The 16963-nt window shown below is 52.3% G+C and overlaps 1 protein-coding gene across 2 annotated transcripts; it reads left to right on the top strand.

Moving 5' to 3' along the window:
* On the top strand, positions 1-9381 carry LOC148116206 (H-2 class II histocompatibility antigen, E-S beta chain-like). Of its 2 annotated transcripts, none has more exons than XM_087885014.1 (6): positions 1-272; positions 1268-1558; positions 4591-4872; positions 4964-5077; positions 5314-5337; positions 6832-9381. In XM_087885014.1, exons 1-6 carry the CDS (start codon positions 23-25, stop codon positions 6843-6845), a joined length of 975 nt encoding a protein of 324 aa, XP_087741140.1. In that variant the 5' UTR covers positions 1-22; the 3' UTR covers positions 6846-9381. The 2 variants fall into 2 exon arrangements, with proteins under 2 accessions (XP_087741140.1, XP_087741138.1); XM_087885012.1 differs by having other exon boundaries at positions 6886-9381.
* The last annotated feature ends 7582 nt before the right edge of the window (positions 9382-16963 follow it).

The raw sequence follows: 16963 nt of genomic DNA on the forward strand, positions 1-16963 counted from the left end.
GGGAGGCTCTGCCCGGAGACCGATGACGCTGCAGAAGGGAGGATTCCCATTGGTCCTCCTGCTCTTTCTGGACTCTCCCTCTTCCGAAGTCCGAGGAAAACTCCTCCCCCCCTCCAGACCCTCCGATTCCTCCTCTGGGGCTGGGAGCGCCTTTCTCCCCCCTTTGGGGCGCTTGTGGGGAGCCTCCATGGCTTTGGCTGGGCTCCCCCTGATGCTGCTGCTGGGGGCGCTGGCCCGGATCCCCGGGAGCGAAGGGGGGGAGGAGACCCCCGGTAAGGAGGGGGCTGGGCGGGGGAGGAGGGGGCTGGGAAGTGGGAAGGAAGCCGATGGGTCCCCGGAGCCTCCACCAGCCTCGGTCTCTGCGTGGTCTCCTCCCCCTTTCTCTCCACATCTCCCCCAGGAGGACCCCTCCCCCCTTCCCCGATTGTAGCCAACGGGGGGGTCTCATCCGGGGCCCCCTCTCGCCCCCCCCGCAGCGCCTCGGTGGGAGGGGGCTGCAGGGAAAGAGGAAGGGGAGGAAAAGAGAAAGAGGGAAACTGAGGCATTTTCAGCCCTGAATCCCCAGAAGGGAAAAGAGGCATTTGAGCAAAAGTCTTTTTCCTTCTTCAGAAACTTCACTTTTTCTCCTGAATCTCAGATTTGGGGCTTTGAAGGTCAGGCAAGAGGGGGGCTTCGGGCCCTTCTGGGGAGCCCCTGAATTTGGGGAGGAGACCCAGAACCCCCATAATCCCCCCGGAGGGGAGGGGGGAGTGAGGGAGAAGGAGGGGGCGGGAGACCCTCCCTTTGAGCGGCTCTTTTTGGGGAGGGGGAGAGGAATCAGGAGTCCCCCAAAGGGAGGGAGCTGGGCTGAAGATTGGGGGGAAGAAGAAAGGGGGGAGACCCCGGGAGAGTCGGTCCTCATTGTGGCTCCTCCCCAGATCCCCTCCCAAAGGAAGAGAGCCCCCCCCTCCCCATCCTTCCTGCCCCTTGAGATCCAACCTTCCCTGCAGAGACTGAATGGGATTACTGGACCGGTTGAGCTTCTGCCTGCCTTTTCCCACCCCACCCCCTCTTCCCTCCCCTCCCCCCTCCAGACCCCCCAGGAAGCCTCCCTTCCTCTCTGGGACTGAGAGAGTTCCCCTTCCCTCCTCCAGGGGGCGTCTTCCGCCCGTCTCTCTCGGAAGGACTCCAGCAACTCCCCCTTCCCGCGTAGATCCCCCCTCCTCTGCCAGCGGCTGGGAACGATGGGCCCCGGAGTCCCTCCTGACGGCCTTCCTCCCCCACGCAGCCCATTTCCTGCACCAGGTGAAGTCCGAGTGCCGCTATCTGAACGGGACGCAGCGGGTGAGGCTCCTGCAGAGCTACTTGTACGACCGGCAGGAATACCTGCGCTTCGACAGCGACCTCGGGGAGTTCGTGGCCGTCACGGAGTTGGGGAAGGTGGAGGCGGACACCTGGAACAGGGATGAGGTCGAGCTGCAGGACGCGAAGGCGGCGGTGGAGTACTTCTGCCGGCACAACTACGGGGTGTACAGCTACCAGGCGCCGAAGGCGGAGGAGCGGGTGGTTGGCCGGAGAGGTGAGTCTGGGGGGGAGGGAGGGAGGGAGGGGGGGCTCTTCCCTGGGAGGGGGAGGCCAGGACCCCCCCTTCATTTCCTTTCATTCCTTGGGATCCTCCCGGATGGAGGTTTTGCTCCTTATTTATTTATTTATTCTGCACTCTCAGCTTGACAAAATCTTCTTCCCAGGCTCCAAACTCCTCCTGTCTGGAATCTGAGATCCCTTCGATCCATTCCCCCCCCACAAGAAAATCCATCCAGATATGTTTCTTTTGGGGGGGAGGGGAATCCATCCAGGTCTCTCTCTCTCTCTCTCTCTCTCTCTCTCTCCTGCTCCACTTAACAACATTTCATTTAGTGCAGTGAAAAAAAATGACTTATGAATGTTTTTCACACTTACAACATATTCAGTCTGGAGGCAAAACTCATTTTCACTCCTAAATTCTTCCCTGCAACCTGGGAGGATTTTCAGCTGCCACATAAGATGCATTTGGAAATCTTTTTCCTACCAAAGAGGATATTTTCTTGGAGATAATAATATTCAGCTATATAATTTGTTTCTGGATGATGTTTAATTTTATTTTTCCCCTACAAAGAGCACAACGTTCTTGTCATCTGGCACAGTACTTGAAATAATTCTCATTCCAATAATATTTCACATAGAGATTTCACTTTCACTTTTATTCATTTATCTAGTGATTTTTCATAACTTTCGAAAGTGCCCCAAGTGCCAATTGTGTTGGTGTTGTGAGTGTGTCTCTTTTGTGGGCCTCTCAGGGCCTCCCTCCCTCCTCCCTCCTTTTGGGGGTCTCTGGGGGGATTTTCCATTCAGGGAAAGGAGCTTCATCAGCTGCCCAAAGACTCCAAAGCCCATCCTCCCCTCCTCTTTTCCTCCCTCCCCTCCTTCCTCCCTTCCTCTGGTTCAGGGACAGGACCAAAATCTCTGGATGGTTTGTTCCTTTAGCTCCTCACAAGCTTCATCCACATAAATAGAATGCATTTTTATTATAAATCCAAAATAGTGATCCTGAATTTCATTGTGATTCATATAATTTCTTCTTTATTAAAAGTATTATTTTTACTTCCATGAAAATACTTCAGACAAGAGGCCAATAATTCTCCATTTATTAAAAGAACAGGAATATTCATTAAATTCCATGTATTTAAAGCCAATTGTTGGTCAGGCTCGTTTAGGAGGCCTGAAATCACAGGATGTTTCTTGAGTCTCTTTGGGGGAATTTTCATGATGTGGGGCAGCTTAAATCTACTTTGTCCTCCTGCTGTTTTAAATCAAGAGGTCTCGATTTGTCTATTAAACTGGATTCCTGGATGGGCAGAGGGAGAAAGTGGTGTCTCTCGGTAGGTATTTAAAAAGAAAAAGAAAAATTTCCGATCCAATTAAAATCTCCAGCAACTCCCATCTGGCCAAATTGGAACCCCAAAATCTTAACTGCAGCCTTGTAAATAATGAGTTTTGGGATGGGCTATAAAAATAAAAATGGAAAAATACCAAATTGCAGCTTTAAAATCTGATCTTTCCATTTTCTTGCTAAAAGTCTTTTTCTCATCCAAAATTTGCATTTCCTGTTGAAAAAAAAGGCCATTTTCAGTTTGTAAAGCCTCTGCCTTCTTTTAGCAATTCCACAAAGGCCTTTAATGTCCCAAGAGGCAAATGGGATTTTCCTGAAAAAAGAAAAAAACTCACACCTGAAATGCTGCTATTTGTCTGCATGGAAACCTGACCAGATCCCAGGTTGGAATTACAAAGAACCATTTAAAAATGGGTTCTTCTTAAGCATTATAGAATTTACTGTTAATAAGAAAATCCCTCAAGAGAAAAAAAAAATGGTTAGCAAAGGACTCTGGGCTGGAATGGATCTATTGTCAACTCTCTTGGGGGGCTCATCCAGACTAAACCCCCCCCATTAATCCATCCAAGAGTTGTGCCAGTTGGAGCATTTGCTGAAGGAGGAGATCCAGATCCCAGATCCCCTCTGGATCCCTTCCCCACTCCCTGCCCCCCTCATCCAGGGCAGAAGCTTCCCTCTGGGAGTCAGAGGGACCCCTCCCCACCTCCTTCCCCAGGAATGGCCGGTTCCTGCGGCTGGGAAGGAGGCCGGCTGGGTGGAGGCAGAGCCTGGTCTGGGGTGGGTCTCCCCTTGAATCCCCCCAAAGCCCCCCCAGGAAGGATCCTCGAGAGAGATCATGAGATCCCCGAAAACCTCTTCTGCCCTTCCTGCTCTGAAGGGGGGATTCAGGGTCTCTCATCTTCAGTGGGGGAGAAACTTTTCCTTCAGGGGATTCTGGCAGTTATGGGGAGCAAAGGGCTGCCCCCCCCCCATTGGGCTCCTTTGCCCTGTCCTTCAAAATGCCTCTTTCTGTTGAGGCTGCCTAAAATTGGGGAGTTTTGCAGCCACATCACATTTTGCACTTTTCCCCCTGAAATCTTCTGCTGATTTTTTGTGTATCTTGTGGATCCTAAAGGGAGAAAAGGGAAAGTGGAAGGAGAAATTTTCTCTCTCCAAATAAAACTTTTTGAAAAGTGATTGAAACACCAAAGAAAATTGGGATAAAGATCTTCTCTTCTCTTCTCTTCTCTTCTCTTCTCTTCTCTTCTCTTCTCTTCTCTTCTCTTCTCTTCTCTTCTCTTCTCTTCTCTCCTCTCCTCTCCTCTCCTCTCCTCTCCTCTCCTCTCCTCTCCTCTTTTCTCTCTCTTTCTCTTTCTTTCTTTCTTTGGCTAGCTTGCTTGATCACCTTCAGGGCTGCCCAGAGGCATTTGGCTCCGTCCTCTCTCCTCTCCTCTATAACCTCCGCATGAAGCCGCTGGGTGAGGCCATCGTGTCACCAGGGCTGGAGGTCTCCTCCGTCTGCTGATGTGATAAGGTTTCATCTCCACCTCTGGGGACCCAGGAGATGCTGAGGCTGCCCCCTCGAGGGTCCTTGAGGCTGTGGGGGGAGGGGCTGACTCGTGCTGCATCTCTCCTTCCTGTCTTCTGCGTCTTTTCTTTCCTGTTGTGTCTCTCATGTGGCTCCTTCTCCTCCTTCCCTCCAGCCAAGCCCACCGTCTCCATCTCCCCCACCAAGATGGAGCCCTCTTCCCCCAACACCATCCTCCTCTGCACCGCGACCGGCTTTTACCCCGTGGAGATCGAGGTCCAGTGGCTGAAGAACGGGCGGCTGGAGGAGGAGGGCGTGGCCTTTGGGGAGGAGCTCCAGAACGGAGACTGGACCTATCAGCTCCAGGTGATGTTGGAGACCCAGCCCCAACGGGGGGACGTCTACACTTGCAAGGTGGGGCACGCCAGCCTGGAGGTCCCCATCACCGTCCAGTGGGGTAAGCCCCTCCCTCCCCTCCCTCCCTTGCTGCCCTGGGGGAAGGTGGGCCTGATCCTCCTGCTCAGGTGAGGCTCCTTCTCCTTCCCCAGAGCCCCGTTCCTCCAGCTCTGCCAGGAGCAAACTCTGGACGGGGATCATGGGGGCCGTGATAGGAGTGGCCTTCCTGGCTGTGGGGCTCTTCTCCTACCTGAAGAGCAAGAAAGGTGAGTCTGGGGGGCTGGAGGAGAGGTTGTGGGGAGGGGACCCTCTAGGGGAGGCCTCTCCTCAAGCTTAGCAGGTGGCCAAGAGGGGCCCCTTGGGGAATATTTATGGGAACTTCTGTTCTTGGAGGGGCTATAAGTGAAGATCACACAACCTATTATGGGCTATCAATGGGGAGGGGTCCCGCTGAGTCCTCCAGCCCATAAAGGGTTCTGATTGGGTCTTTTTCTCCTTCCAGCAACTCCCATCCAACCTCCTGCAGGTGAGTTTCTCCTCTTCCCTCTCATCTCCTCCTCTCCTACAAATTATAGGTGGCTTTTAAAATTCCTTAATTGTTCCTTTTTTAAAAAAAAAAAAGTTGCCTGAACAATATCTCCTTGTTGTGGATAGAGCAGTTTTTTGGATTTTGGGCAACGTTTCTTTACAGAGACCTGAAAAAGTATCGCAATCAAAAACAAAAGCACACAGAAATGCTAAAATCTTGCCCAGAATTTTTCCAAATTTTGGGAAATTGCAAAAGGGAAGGGAAGGGAAGGGAAGGGAAGTGTGGGGGGATTCCTTCCCATTCCTCCCTTGGGGAGGGAGCACCCCAGGTTTAAATTCCCCGACACATTTTGTAAGCAACCCACCCATTCTGTTAGGCTCACTGTGGAGGGGGGTTCTTGAGGGTATCCAGGCATGAGGAAAATTCCACCCTGTGGCTATTTTAAAAGGGGTGACACCAGGGGTGAAATCCTCCCAGTTCGGACCAGATCGCCCAATCCAGTAGCGATGGGAGCAGGTGGTCCAGAGAACCGGTAGCAAAAATCCCTCCCCCCCCGCAATGCCCAGCTGAGCCGCACGATCATCAGAGACTTTTTTTTTTACTTTTAAAAGCATTGTTTCTACAACCTCTTCCGCTGAAAAAATGCTTTTAAAAGTAAAAAAAAAAGCCTCTGATGATCGTGCGGCTCAGCTGGGATCATCAGAGGCTTTTCAAAGCATTTTTTTCTGCAACCTCTTCGGCCGATGCTTTGAATAGTTAAAAAAATGCTTTGAAAAGTTTTTTTTTTTTAAAGTTGGCCATGCCCACCCAGTCACATTACCCCCCCACCAAGCCACGCCCACAGAACCAGTAGTAACAAATTTTGCATTTCACCCCTGGGTGACACCTATGCTACTATGCACTGCGATATTGTAGGCCACTTCAGCAAATGGCAGGAGATCTGCCCAGCTAAATTGCTGATAATGAACATAGCATCTCAGGTATTGTTCTGTCATTGCATTAACTCGTTCTCTACCTCCGTTCGTCCTCGGGTGGGAGGTGGAGCTGAGTCCTTGAGATGACCCTATCAACTTAATGAACTCCCTGCAAAACTTCGCCCTGAACTGCACCCCACCCTCCGGTCCGAGAGGATCCTTCTTGGCACCCCATGCAGACTCCTTTGGGTTCATTAGTTGGAACCTGGACAGGCTCTTCTTCCTGACCCCCCTTCTCCTTGTGAGGATTCCCACAATTTCTGGCCAAGTGAGCCCAGGCTCCCCCCTTTGCTGCCACCCCCATCGTAGCCCCGTCTTCTCTCTTCATATGAAGCATCCCAGCCTTTTCCTCCCTGAAATGGGCGGATTCTCTCTCTATGTGTCCCTGCCTGTCAACCACCCCCCTGCAGTGTGGGTCTGCCTTGGGGGTGGGGGATGAAAGGGAAGAAGAGTTTATTATTTACGGTAAAAGTGTCTCTTTATATTCTGATTTTCTTCCCCATCTCTTTTTCTACAGCACTCATGAATTAATCCTGCTCTCCGATGCAAAAGCATATTTTTTATTTAACAGCTGAAGACTCTTTGTCCTGTTTGCAACCTGTGAGAAATGGAGGCTGAAGGTGGCAGCTTGGGGGGAGGAGGAGAATGGCAGCCTGGACCTTCTCCTGCTGAGACACAAACATACACCCCAGCTTCCTTTCAGGGCCGCTCTTCCTTGTGAGGGAGGGGTGGAGACCATCTAGGCCAGGGGTCCTCAAACTACGGCCCGCGGACCGAGTACGGCCCACTGACACAATGTATCCAGCCCACACAGTGGTGGGATTCAGCCCCGCCCGCTGCCCCACCACTCCCACCCACTCCTCGCATGGCTGGCTTTTCCTAGCTGACAGGTGCCCGGGGAAGAGGTGCCTCACCTGCTGTGGCTGTCAGAGGGTCCGGGGGACGGCCAGGGACTGCACGGTCCTTGTGTGGCAGCAGGGACTCCGCAGCTGGCCCTCCGAGAAACAGGCAAGTTGGCGGCAGCAGGCCGAGGGGCGGGGGCGGGTGAGGCACGTGATACGGATCACACGCCTGCTCCATCCCATGTGGTTGGGACAAGACACATGGTTGTCCGAGGCATCCAGCCGCGGGACGGCATTCCTCTCCCCTGCGCCTCTGTCTTTGGCTACTGCTCCCATTGCGGGGGAAGACAAGGTGAGGAGGGGGGCTGCTGCCTACTGCCTCCCATCTCTTTTGCCCTGCAGTTGGAGACCACGTCACGGCTGGTCATCTCCTTGGTCCCCTTGCGGGTCGTGCCCTTGGCCCATGCATGAAGCATGTTCCCCTCATGCACCCAACTGCAGCCGTGGGTGCACAAGAGGGGCGCTTTGCCAGCAGACCCTGCAGGAAATGGTGGGGGGCAACCCGGCCTTTCCCTCTCTGCTACCAGACAGAACATGTGGGGCCATCTGGGCTTCCCTGAAGCATCGGGGGGCGGGGGCGTGGTAAGAAGCAGCACTCACCCCAAGGCTGGAGGAAGAGAGCCTTTGAGCCTTAGGCACCAGTTTGGGTGGCGCCTTGCCAACTCGCCTGCTCACACGGAAGGAGGCCCGGTTACTCCCGAGCCATGCCTTCCTGGAATTTGGCTGCCACCCTCCCTCTCCAGTGGCGGAGACGGCTGAACTCTTTCAGGAGCGGGCAGCTGAGCGACGGTGGGGGGAGGGAGAAGGCAGCAGCTGTTGCAGCGCCCACTCCCTAGCTCGCTCGCCTCTCACCAGTCCCGCTTTGCCAACAGGTGCATGAGCTCGGAATGGAGATGCGGTGGGGTGTGGGGGGAGGGCTGCAAGGCTGAAGGCTGCCTTCAGTCCAGGGAAGGGACCGCAGGAGGAGCTGTGTCACTCGGGCAGCGTCCCGAAAGCACTGTGGAGCTGCTGCCTGGCAGGACAGGGCGGGGCGCTGCTCTCTCTGCTGAACAGCCCCAGTGAAAGAGGCACATCATTGGGGGTCTCTACTCCTGGCAGCTCCTGGGTGGCAACTCCACCGCCACTCAGCAGACCTGTGCAGCCTGAAGGAGGCGAAGAGGCCAGTTAGAAAGGCGTGTTCCTCTCGCACACCACCAAGGCTGTCAGCAGCTTGCCCAGGTCCATTAGGCTGCGGCCACGAGTGGGGAAAGCTCGATCCCCATTGGTGCTATGGCTGCCCAAGTCCAGCCGGGATTGCGTTCCTCCACCCCCCACCCCCCACATCTCTGCTGAGCCTGGGCAGCCAAGTCTCCGATGGGGATCTGGCTTCCCCACTTGCGGTGGCCGCAGCCTAATGGACCTGGGCAAGCGGCTGACGTTTCTTTCCTGAGAGAGAGATGGGAGAGAGAGAGCAAATGGGATGGGATGGAGCAAGGTTTGTCTTCCCCATTTCCCATTTGCTCTTCTAGGAGGGAGAGAGAAGGAGAGGGAGAGAGAGATGGATGGATGGATGTGAATTGCTGCAAAACTGAGTTTTCTGAAGTGGCCCACTAGACTTGTAAACAATTTTAAAAACAATCTAGTCAAAAGAAAAGTCAAACAAAAGCAAATAAAAGACTCCCAGGAGGAAAACCAATTAAAGTTTCATTTGTGTGTATTATTTAATGGACTGCTAAATTGGCTGTGCCCACCCAGCCTCACCCGCCCAGTCACATGGCCACCTAGCCACGCCCACCCAGTCACATGGCCACCTAGCCACGCCCACCCAATCACATAGCCACCTAGCCACACCCACCCAGTCACATGGCCACCTAGCCACGCCCACCAAGTCACATTCCCCCCCAGCCACACCCACTTAGCCAGTCCGGCCCTCAAAAGTCTGAGGGACCCTGAAGTGGCCCCCTGCTCAAAAGTTTGAGGACCCCTGATCTAGACTGTCCCCAGGAATACTGGGCTGACCTGTCACTCCAGACCCCTCAACTCTCCTGGCTTTGAATCCACAGCAGCTTCATCTCCATCATTCTTCCTCCCACTCCCTTCCCTTCCCTTCGCTTTGCGACACACTGATGTGAACGAATAAGCTTCTACTGTCTCTTCACAAATAAAAATATTTTAAAAAGAAGGAATATTAGGCAAAGAGTCACTTTTTTCAGTGCCATTGTAACTTTGAAAGGTCACTAAATGAACCGTTACAAGTCAAGGACTCCTTTCTTCGATGGGCTTTAACTGAGGGAGAAAAGGACCAGAGAACTATAATGAGGTGGTGGGGAAGGGCCCCTTCAGCCTCCTCCAATGGGGAAGAGGACCAAGGGGTTGCCCCACCTGCAGACTCAGCCATGGGGCGGAGGAGGAGGAGGAGGAGGGGAGTCCCTGAGGGAGAATGGAGGCTTGTTGCCTGCTGGATCCTGGCCAGGTCCTCAGTTCCGCTTCGGAGGAGCCCAAAGCTTCAGGCTGGGGAAGCGAAGACCAAGCGCCTCTGCAGCTCTTGGGGGCCGGAGAAAGAAGGGCTGCTCTGTGTGTGTGTGTGTGTGTGTGTGTGTGTGTGTGTGTGTGTGTGTGTTTATGTGATGTCAGGAAGAACTCAGAATCAAACTCTGTGTGGGGGAGGGGAAACCTGAAAAGAGCCCAGAAGTTCTGCTTTGATCAGGAGAGCGATGGGATCCCACCAGAGTCTCTTTGGATCTGGGGCCAGTTTTGGGTGACTGGCTGTGTCCAAACACACAATTGTGGGGCAGGTTCGGACTCTGCCGCCTCCTTCAGCTGCAGGAGGGGACCCAGTTCTGGCCTGCTGAGGCTGGTGCTGCCCCTCCCCCCATCCCAGGAGAGGATCCAGGCCGCCTCAGGATAGGCGCCCTGTGGGATGTCTGCCTGCTGCAGCTGGGAGAGGGGGGGGGCTCTGATCTGGCATCACCAACCGTTAGCTGGTATTTGATCCTCAGCCCTCAATAGCTGGCAGCTGCCCAGCCTCCGATGCCCTCACCCAGCTGAGAGAGATCGGCCTGGTTAGCCTGAGGATGGGAGACCACCAGGAAGCCTCTAGGGGGAGAGTCGGGCTTGGCCAGGACGTTCGGCGGGGGGGTATCCGGAGGGGGTCTAGCTGGTCCAAGCTATGTTTTTACCATCGGTACTGTGTGTGGGAGAGGTAGATATGGCGGGAGCAGGGGGCCATATCATGTTAAGGGAGCACGCACCTGCTTTCTTCAAGCGGTAGGGTGCTCCGGCCCCCAAGGCTCCACCTGTTCTCCAGGTAGTACAGACCTTCAGGGCCCGGGCCTTCGCCTGATGTTGTGCAACGCCAGGTCCGTAGTAAATAAACCCCCCCTCATCTGTGATCTTGTTTATGAGGGGGGAGCGGACCTGGCGGGTATTGCGGAGACCTGGTTGGGCCCAGAGGGAGGGGTCCCTCTGGTAGAAATGTGCCCACCAGGTTTCCATGCATTCCATCAGCCAAGGTCACAGGGGAGGGGCGGGGGAGTAGCGGTTATTATTAGAGAAGGCCTTAGGCCGAGGGAGACCACTGCACCTCAGACAGCTGGTTGTGAGTCCCTCCTTGTGAAGTGGGGCCACGGGGTTCAGATGGGTTTGCTGATCACGTACCTGGGTCCCTGCCACGTGGCGGCAGCTCTGCCCGAGCTACTCAACATTATTGCCGCGGTGGCGGTTGATACCCCCAGACTTATGGTCATGGGGGATTTCAACCTGCCATCCGTGGGTGAGGTCTGAGGTGGCTCGGGAGTTCATGGCTTCCATGACAGCCATGGACCTGACCCAACTAATTCATGGCCCTACTGACACTGGGGGAAACACACTGGACTTGGTTTTTGTCTCTGGACAGTGGTTGAGTGATCTCGAGATAGGGGATATAGTCATCGATATTGTCATGGTCAGATCACTCTCTCCTTCGCCTTGACCTTCGAACCGCGGCACCCCGCTGCAGGGAGGCGGAACTGATAAGATGGTACCGCCCCAGGCGCCTGATGGAACCTGATAGGTTCCAGATGGAGCTTGGGCCAATCCCGGAGGTTCTGGCTCACGCCTCGTCTGGGGACCTAGTGGCTGCCTGGGATAGGGCGGCTGCTGGAGCCCTGGACCGAGTCGTGCCTTTGCGGCCTCTGACCCGGCGCTGATCTCGCCTGGCTCCTTGGTTTACCGAGGAGCTGAGGGAGATGAAGCGCCAGAAAAGACGCCTAGAGAGCTGTTGGAGGGCTAGTCTTTCTGAATCTGACCGAACATTGGTAAGATTTCATATTAGGAGTTACCTAGTGGCGATAAAAGCAGCAAAATGTACCCATTTTACTGCTCTTATTGCGTCATCAGATAATCGCCCGGCCGCCCTGTTTAGGGTGACCCGCTCCCTGCTCCACCAGGAAGCGCGGGAGGACCCCTTGGAGGGAAGAGCCGAGGATTTTGTTCAGTATCTGCATGACAAAATCACTCAGATTCGGGCAGGTCTGGACTCTGACTGGATAGATCCAGCGAGGGTGACGGAGGCAGGTCTTGAGACTGTTATCTGGGATGAGTTTGATCCTGTGACCCCAGATGACGTGGACAGGATTCTGGGCAAATTGAACACGACCACATGTTTGTTGGACCCGTGCCCCTCCTGGTTAGTGCTGGCTTCCCGGGAGGTGACGCGAGGCTGGCTCCAGGGGATTATAAATGCTTCGTTGGGTGAGGGTGTCTTTCCCGCCGCCTTGAAAGAGGCGGTGGTAAGGCCTCTCCTCAAGAAGTCTTCCCTGGACCCGGCAGTATTGGCTAATTATCGTCCAGTCTCCAACCTTTGCTTCGTTGCGAAGGTTGTTGAGAGTGTGGTTGCGCAACAGCTTCCCCAGTACCTGGATGAAGCGTCGTATCTAGATCCATTCCAGTCGGGCTTCAGGCCTGGGTACAGCACGGAAACGGCATTGGTCACGTTGGTTGATGATCTCCGGAGGGCTCGGGACATGGGTTGTTCCTCTGTCCTGGTCCTGTTAGACCTCTCAGCGGCTTTTGATACCATCGACCATGGTATCATGCTGCACCGGCTGGAAGGGTTGGGGGTGGGAGGCACCATTTTACGGTGGTTCTCCTCCTTTCTCTCTGACCGATCACAGTCTGTGTTGACAGGGGGGCAGAGATCGACCCCGAGGCCCCTTATATGCGGGGTGCCGCAGGGATCGGTTCTCTCGCCCCTTTTGTTCAACATTTATGTAAAGCCTCTGGGCGAGATCATCCATGGTTTCGGGGTGAAGTACCATCTGTATGCTGACGACACCCAGCTGTACATCTCCACCCCGGACCACCCCAACGATGCCCTTGAAGTGATGTCCCAGTGCCTGGAGGCCGTACGGATCTGGATGGGGAGAAACGGGCTCAGGCTCAACCCATCCAAGACCGAGTGGCTGTGGTTTCCGACGTCCCGATATAGTCAGCTGGCGCCATCGCTGGCTATTGGGGGCGAATCATCGGCCCCCACGGAAAGGGCTCGTAACTTGGGCGTCCTCCTGGATTCATGGCTGTCTTTAGAAGAGCACTTGACGGCCGTGACCGGGAGGATTTTTCATCAGGTTCGCCTGATTCGCCAGTTGTGTCCCTTTCTAGATCGGGACTCGTTACGCACAGTCACTCATGCCCTCGTCACCTCTTGTCTGGACTATTGTAACGCTCTCTACATGGGGCTCCCCTTGAGGTGCACCCGGAGGCTCCAACTGGCGCAGAGTGCGGCCGCGCGGGTGGTTATGGGAGCAGCGTGGAGCTCCCATGTAACACCTCTCCTGCGCGAGCTGCACTGGCTCCCGGTGGTCTTCCGGGTGCGCTTCAAGGTTCTGGTTACCACCTTTAAAGCGCTCCATGGCTTAGGACCTGGTTACTTACGGGACCCCCTACTACCATCAATAGCCTCCCACCGACCAGTACGCTCCCACAGAGAGGGGCTCCTCCAGGTGCCGTCAGCCAAACAATGTCGGCTGTCGGCCCCTAGGGGGAGAGCCTTCTCTGTGGGGGCACCGACGATCTGGAATGAGCTCCCCCCAGAGATACGGAGGATTCCGGATCTGCGCACCTTCCGCCGCGAGCTGAAGACTCTTTTATTCCATCAAGCTGGCCTCGCCTAAATCTTCTCGCTTTTAAGTGTAAATTTTAAATTTTTACTGTATTTTAAAATATGGGTATTTTAAATTATGGGTATTAATTCAGCCAAATTTATTTAATTCATTTTATTCAATTTTAAATTTTGTATATGTATGTGTTTTATTTCATGGCTGTGCACCGCCCTGAGTCCTTCGGGAGTAGGGCGGTATAGAAATTCAATAAAATAAAATAAAAATAAAATAAATTGGCTGAAACTCCTCCAAGACAAGGAGGGAGAAGCTTCAGGCCCTCCTCGAACTCCCCTCCCTCAAAAGATTCACTTCCCATTCCTCTCTCAGCCTTGCCTGATCTCCCTGGATCTCTCCTCCCCCTCCCCACTTTCTCAGTTCCTACAGTTTGGGAGACCTCCTGGGAACCCAATTCCCCTTGTCCAGAGAGAGGGGACAAGGTTAAAATGAGTGGGGGGTCTCACCTTCCTTGGTCCTTGCCCCCACCTCTAAACACAGTAGCCTTTTAGCCTTTCCCACCTTCCTGAGGCTCAGGGCCCAAGGGAGGAAATTGGGGGTCTCCAAGCCCCTCTTTACACTCCTCCCCCGGGAGCCACCCCCCCTTTCCTGCCGGCCTCAGGTGTACGAGGAAGCCGACCCCCAGTCCTGGGTCAAGAGGGAGGCAATTTTGCCCACGCAGAGCAGGAGGGAGAACTGGGGGTGGGAGGGAGCCAGGGGGAAGAGTGAGGGGGAGGGATGAGGATTGGAGGGCCGAGGGAGGGAGGAGAGTTAGGGGGAGTGAAGAGAGTGAGGGGGAGGGGAAAAGTGAGGGGGGAGGGGAAATCAAGAGGGGGGAACAGCAGCTTTGTGGAATTCTATTTCTGACTTCCAGAAAGTCAAACATCGGATTCACCCAATGAAAAATGGAGCTTTGGGAGCGTCATCCGTCTCCAGGCAGAGGAGCCTCCGAGGGGTCCTTTGGAGGAGATGGTTCTCGGAGGGGCTGGGGGGGATGTTCAGCTGTTCAGCCTGGATTTGGCCTTTTTGTCCGCCCATCGAGCCCTTCCGAGGACCCGGGAGAGGCGGAGGTGGGAGTTTGATGGCGCCAAAGGTCTCCTCCTGGCGGGATTTCAGCAGTTGCAAGCAGAGCTGCCTTCCGCAATTGACTGAGGGGGATTTGGTCAATGCCTGACCCTCACCCTGAAGGGCAGGAAAGGGGAGTCTGTGGGGCTGGAGAGGAAGGGGGTCCTCTGGTGGAGGCCTCTCATCAAGGTGGCACAGAAGGTCTTGTTGGGCCAGGAAGTCTGACCCCTGGGAGATCCACCCCGTCTAGGTAGGTCGAGGTCAGGGTGGAGAAATGGATTTGGGGATTTTTCTGACACCTGGAAATGTAACACAGAATAACAGAGTTGAGAGGGACCCTGGAGGTCATCCAGTCCAACCCCTGCCTGAGCAAAATTGAAATATGCATTTCTAACCTATATACCTACATCCTCTTTTATTTTTGAAGTTTCTCATCTCCTGCACCATCCGACCTCCTGCAGGTGAGTTTCTCCTCTTCCTCCCTCACCTGAACCCCTCCCCCACCCCAGTTTCTAAAAACCCTTTAATTCTTCCATTTTCTTTACAAAAAATGGTTTCTGAACAGATCGAACCGCCCTCAAGCTCTCCCTGCAGGGCCTCCGTGCTCCAGACGAAGGAAAGCCTTGAAATTTCAGCCAGATTTTCCTTACGCAAAACTCCACCATGAGGTGCCCTCAAACACCAGAACAGACACACACAAAGGGATGGACGAAGTGATGAAATGAAAAATGTGCCAGAGATGGCAAAATAAACTTTTTGACCAGAGGAAAGAATAGATTTATTCCTAACCCTACCTGGAAGTCCCTTCTGAACTTTGTGCAGAAAAAAAATGAAATCTGGACTTTTGGGATTTACTGACTAAATTAAGTTGTTGGTATAGAAATGGTGAATATTTACTTAGAGAAGAAATAAAAACAGAGACTACAATTTCACTTTGTATTTTATTGAGCTGGGGGAAAGTTTTTTTCCTCTCTTTTTTCCTTTTGCCCTTTATCTCCCACTTCTCCTTCCCCTTTCTTTCCCTCTCCCAATTCCTTATTACTTTTATTTTCTATTTTATGCCCTTATAATCTTCATGGAACATCATAAAGCGGAGCCTTTTGTTTTAGGGGCGCTTCCTGTTCCACAGCCAAAATATCCAAATCTCATCAGGATCTGCACAATCAGATGGCAAAATTTCTTCTATTGCCAATAAATAGTGGTGGGCGAGGGGCGGGCGAGCCAGCAATTTAACAAACGGTTCGGTGTTTTTTTGTAATTTTATTGGCCCGCGGAGCTTCAGCATAGGCTAATTAGCCCCTTGATTAGATCGGCCTCCCGACTCTCAGCTGATTTGCTCTCAGCTGTTTTGCTCAGGGCTCTGCTGCTTGCTTGCAAAGAGCAGATTTTTTCCCCCCTAGCTATGCTGAAAAACGAAACTGAAAGTAAAGCAGGCTGTTGGCTTTGCTGTTGCTGCAACGTTGGAAAATTAGGCAGGCAGATTTCTTTTCTTTTTCCTCACCAAAAAAGGTAGGTGCAAACAATGGGAAATTTAGGGAAAAAGAGAAGAGTTCAAGATTTTAAAACACAAAAGAAAAAAGCTCTATTTAACTAGGGAATTGTAATAATTGAGATACTATTAATTGTATATTGTGTTGAAAGCAGAAATGGTTAAGTTGTGGTTTGGAGGAATATATGGGGGAAATTATTTGGTTTATTATTATTGGTAAATATAATTAATTGATTTGTAAGAAATTGGATGGCATGGAAATAATTGGAATATTCATGTTCATATTGATTAATATACAAAAAAGATAGTTATATAACTAATTGATTTATATTAAAATGTTGAATTCATATTAAACAACTGTAATATTACATAATTAACCAATGTGAGGATGGATATAAAAATAGATGACAATGGGAAGGGGTATAAAATAGAATAGAAGGGAAAAATTGAATTTGATTAAGATTAGAGATGAGGATGAAGGGTAATATTGGTTTTTTTAAAAAATAGATGAGGACTAAATATGGCAAAAAGGAAATATAGAAATTGTAAATTTAATTGAAATGATTAAATACTGTTTAAATTTGTGAACCGGCCAAATACTCTGTTCAAAGAAAATACATTGTATGTTTGTATGTGTGTTTCTAATTATTGCTATTTATTCCTATTTGTTCTCTTTTATTCTTTAAAGTTTAACAATTCATCCTTTATCTTAATATCTTTATATTTGTTTGGGGTTGGCTTTCTTCCCTTTCATCTTTTTTACTGTACAGCAATCTTTCTCCTCAAACCTACCACCTCTCTCTTTTCTTTCCTTCTTACTTTCTCTTCCTCCCCGCTTCTTCTCCTCCCTACTTCCTCTTCCTTTCTCCTTCTCCTCCTCTCTTCCTCCCTCTCTTACCCTCACTCCTACTCTAATTTCCCTTCCTTCCTCCCTTCTCTTCCTTCCCTCTCTCTCCTTCTTTCTTCCATCTCTCTTCTCCTTCCTTCATCCCTCTCTATTGCTGTATCCTTTTGTGCATATGGATTACTCAGAGGGCTGAAAAAGTTATTTCTGACTGGTCCTTGCACTTTTGACCAGTC

Source organism: Pantherophis guttatus, chromosome 2 (genome assembly GCF_059756535.1).
Source record: "Pantherophis guttatus breed Tessera chromosome 2, ASM5975653v1, whole genome shotgun sequence".
NCBI lineage: Eukaryota > Metazoa > Chordata > Lepidosauria > Squamata > Colubridae > Pantherophis > Pantherophis guttatus.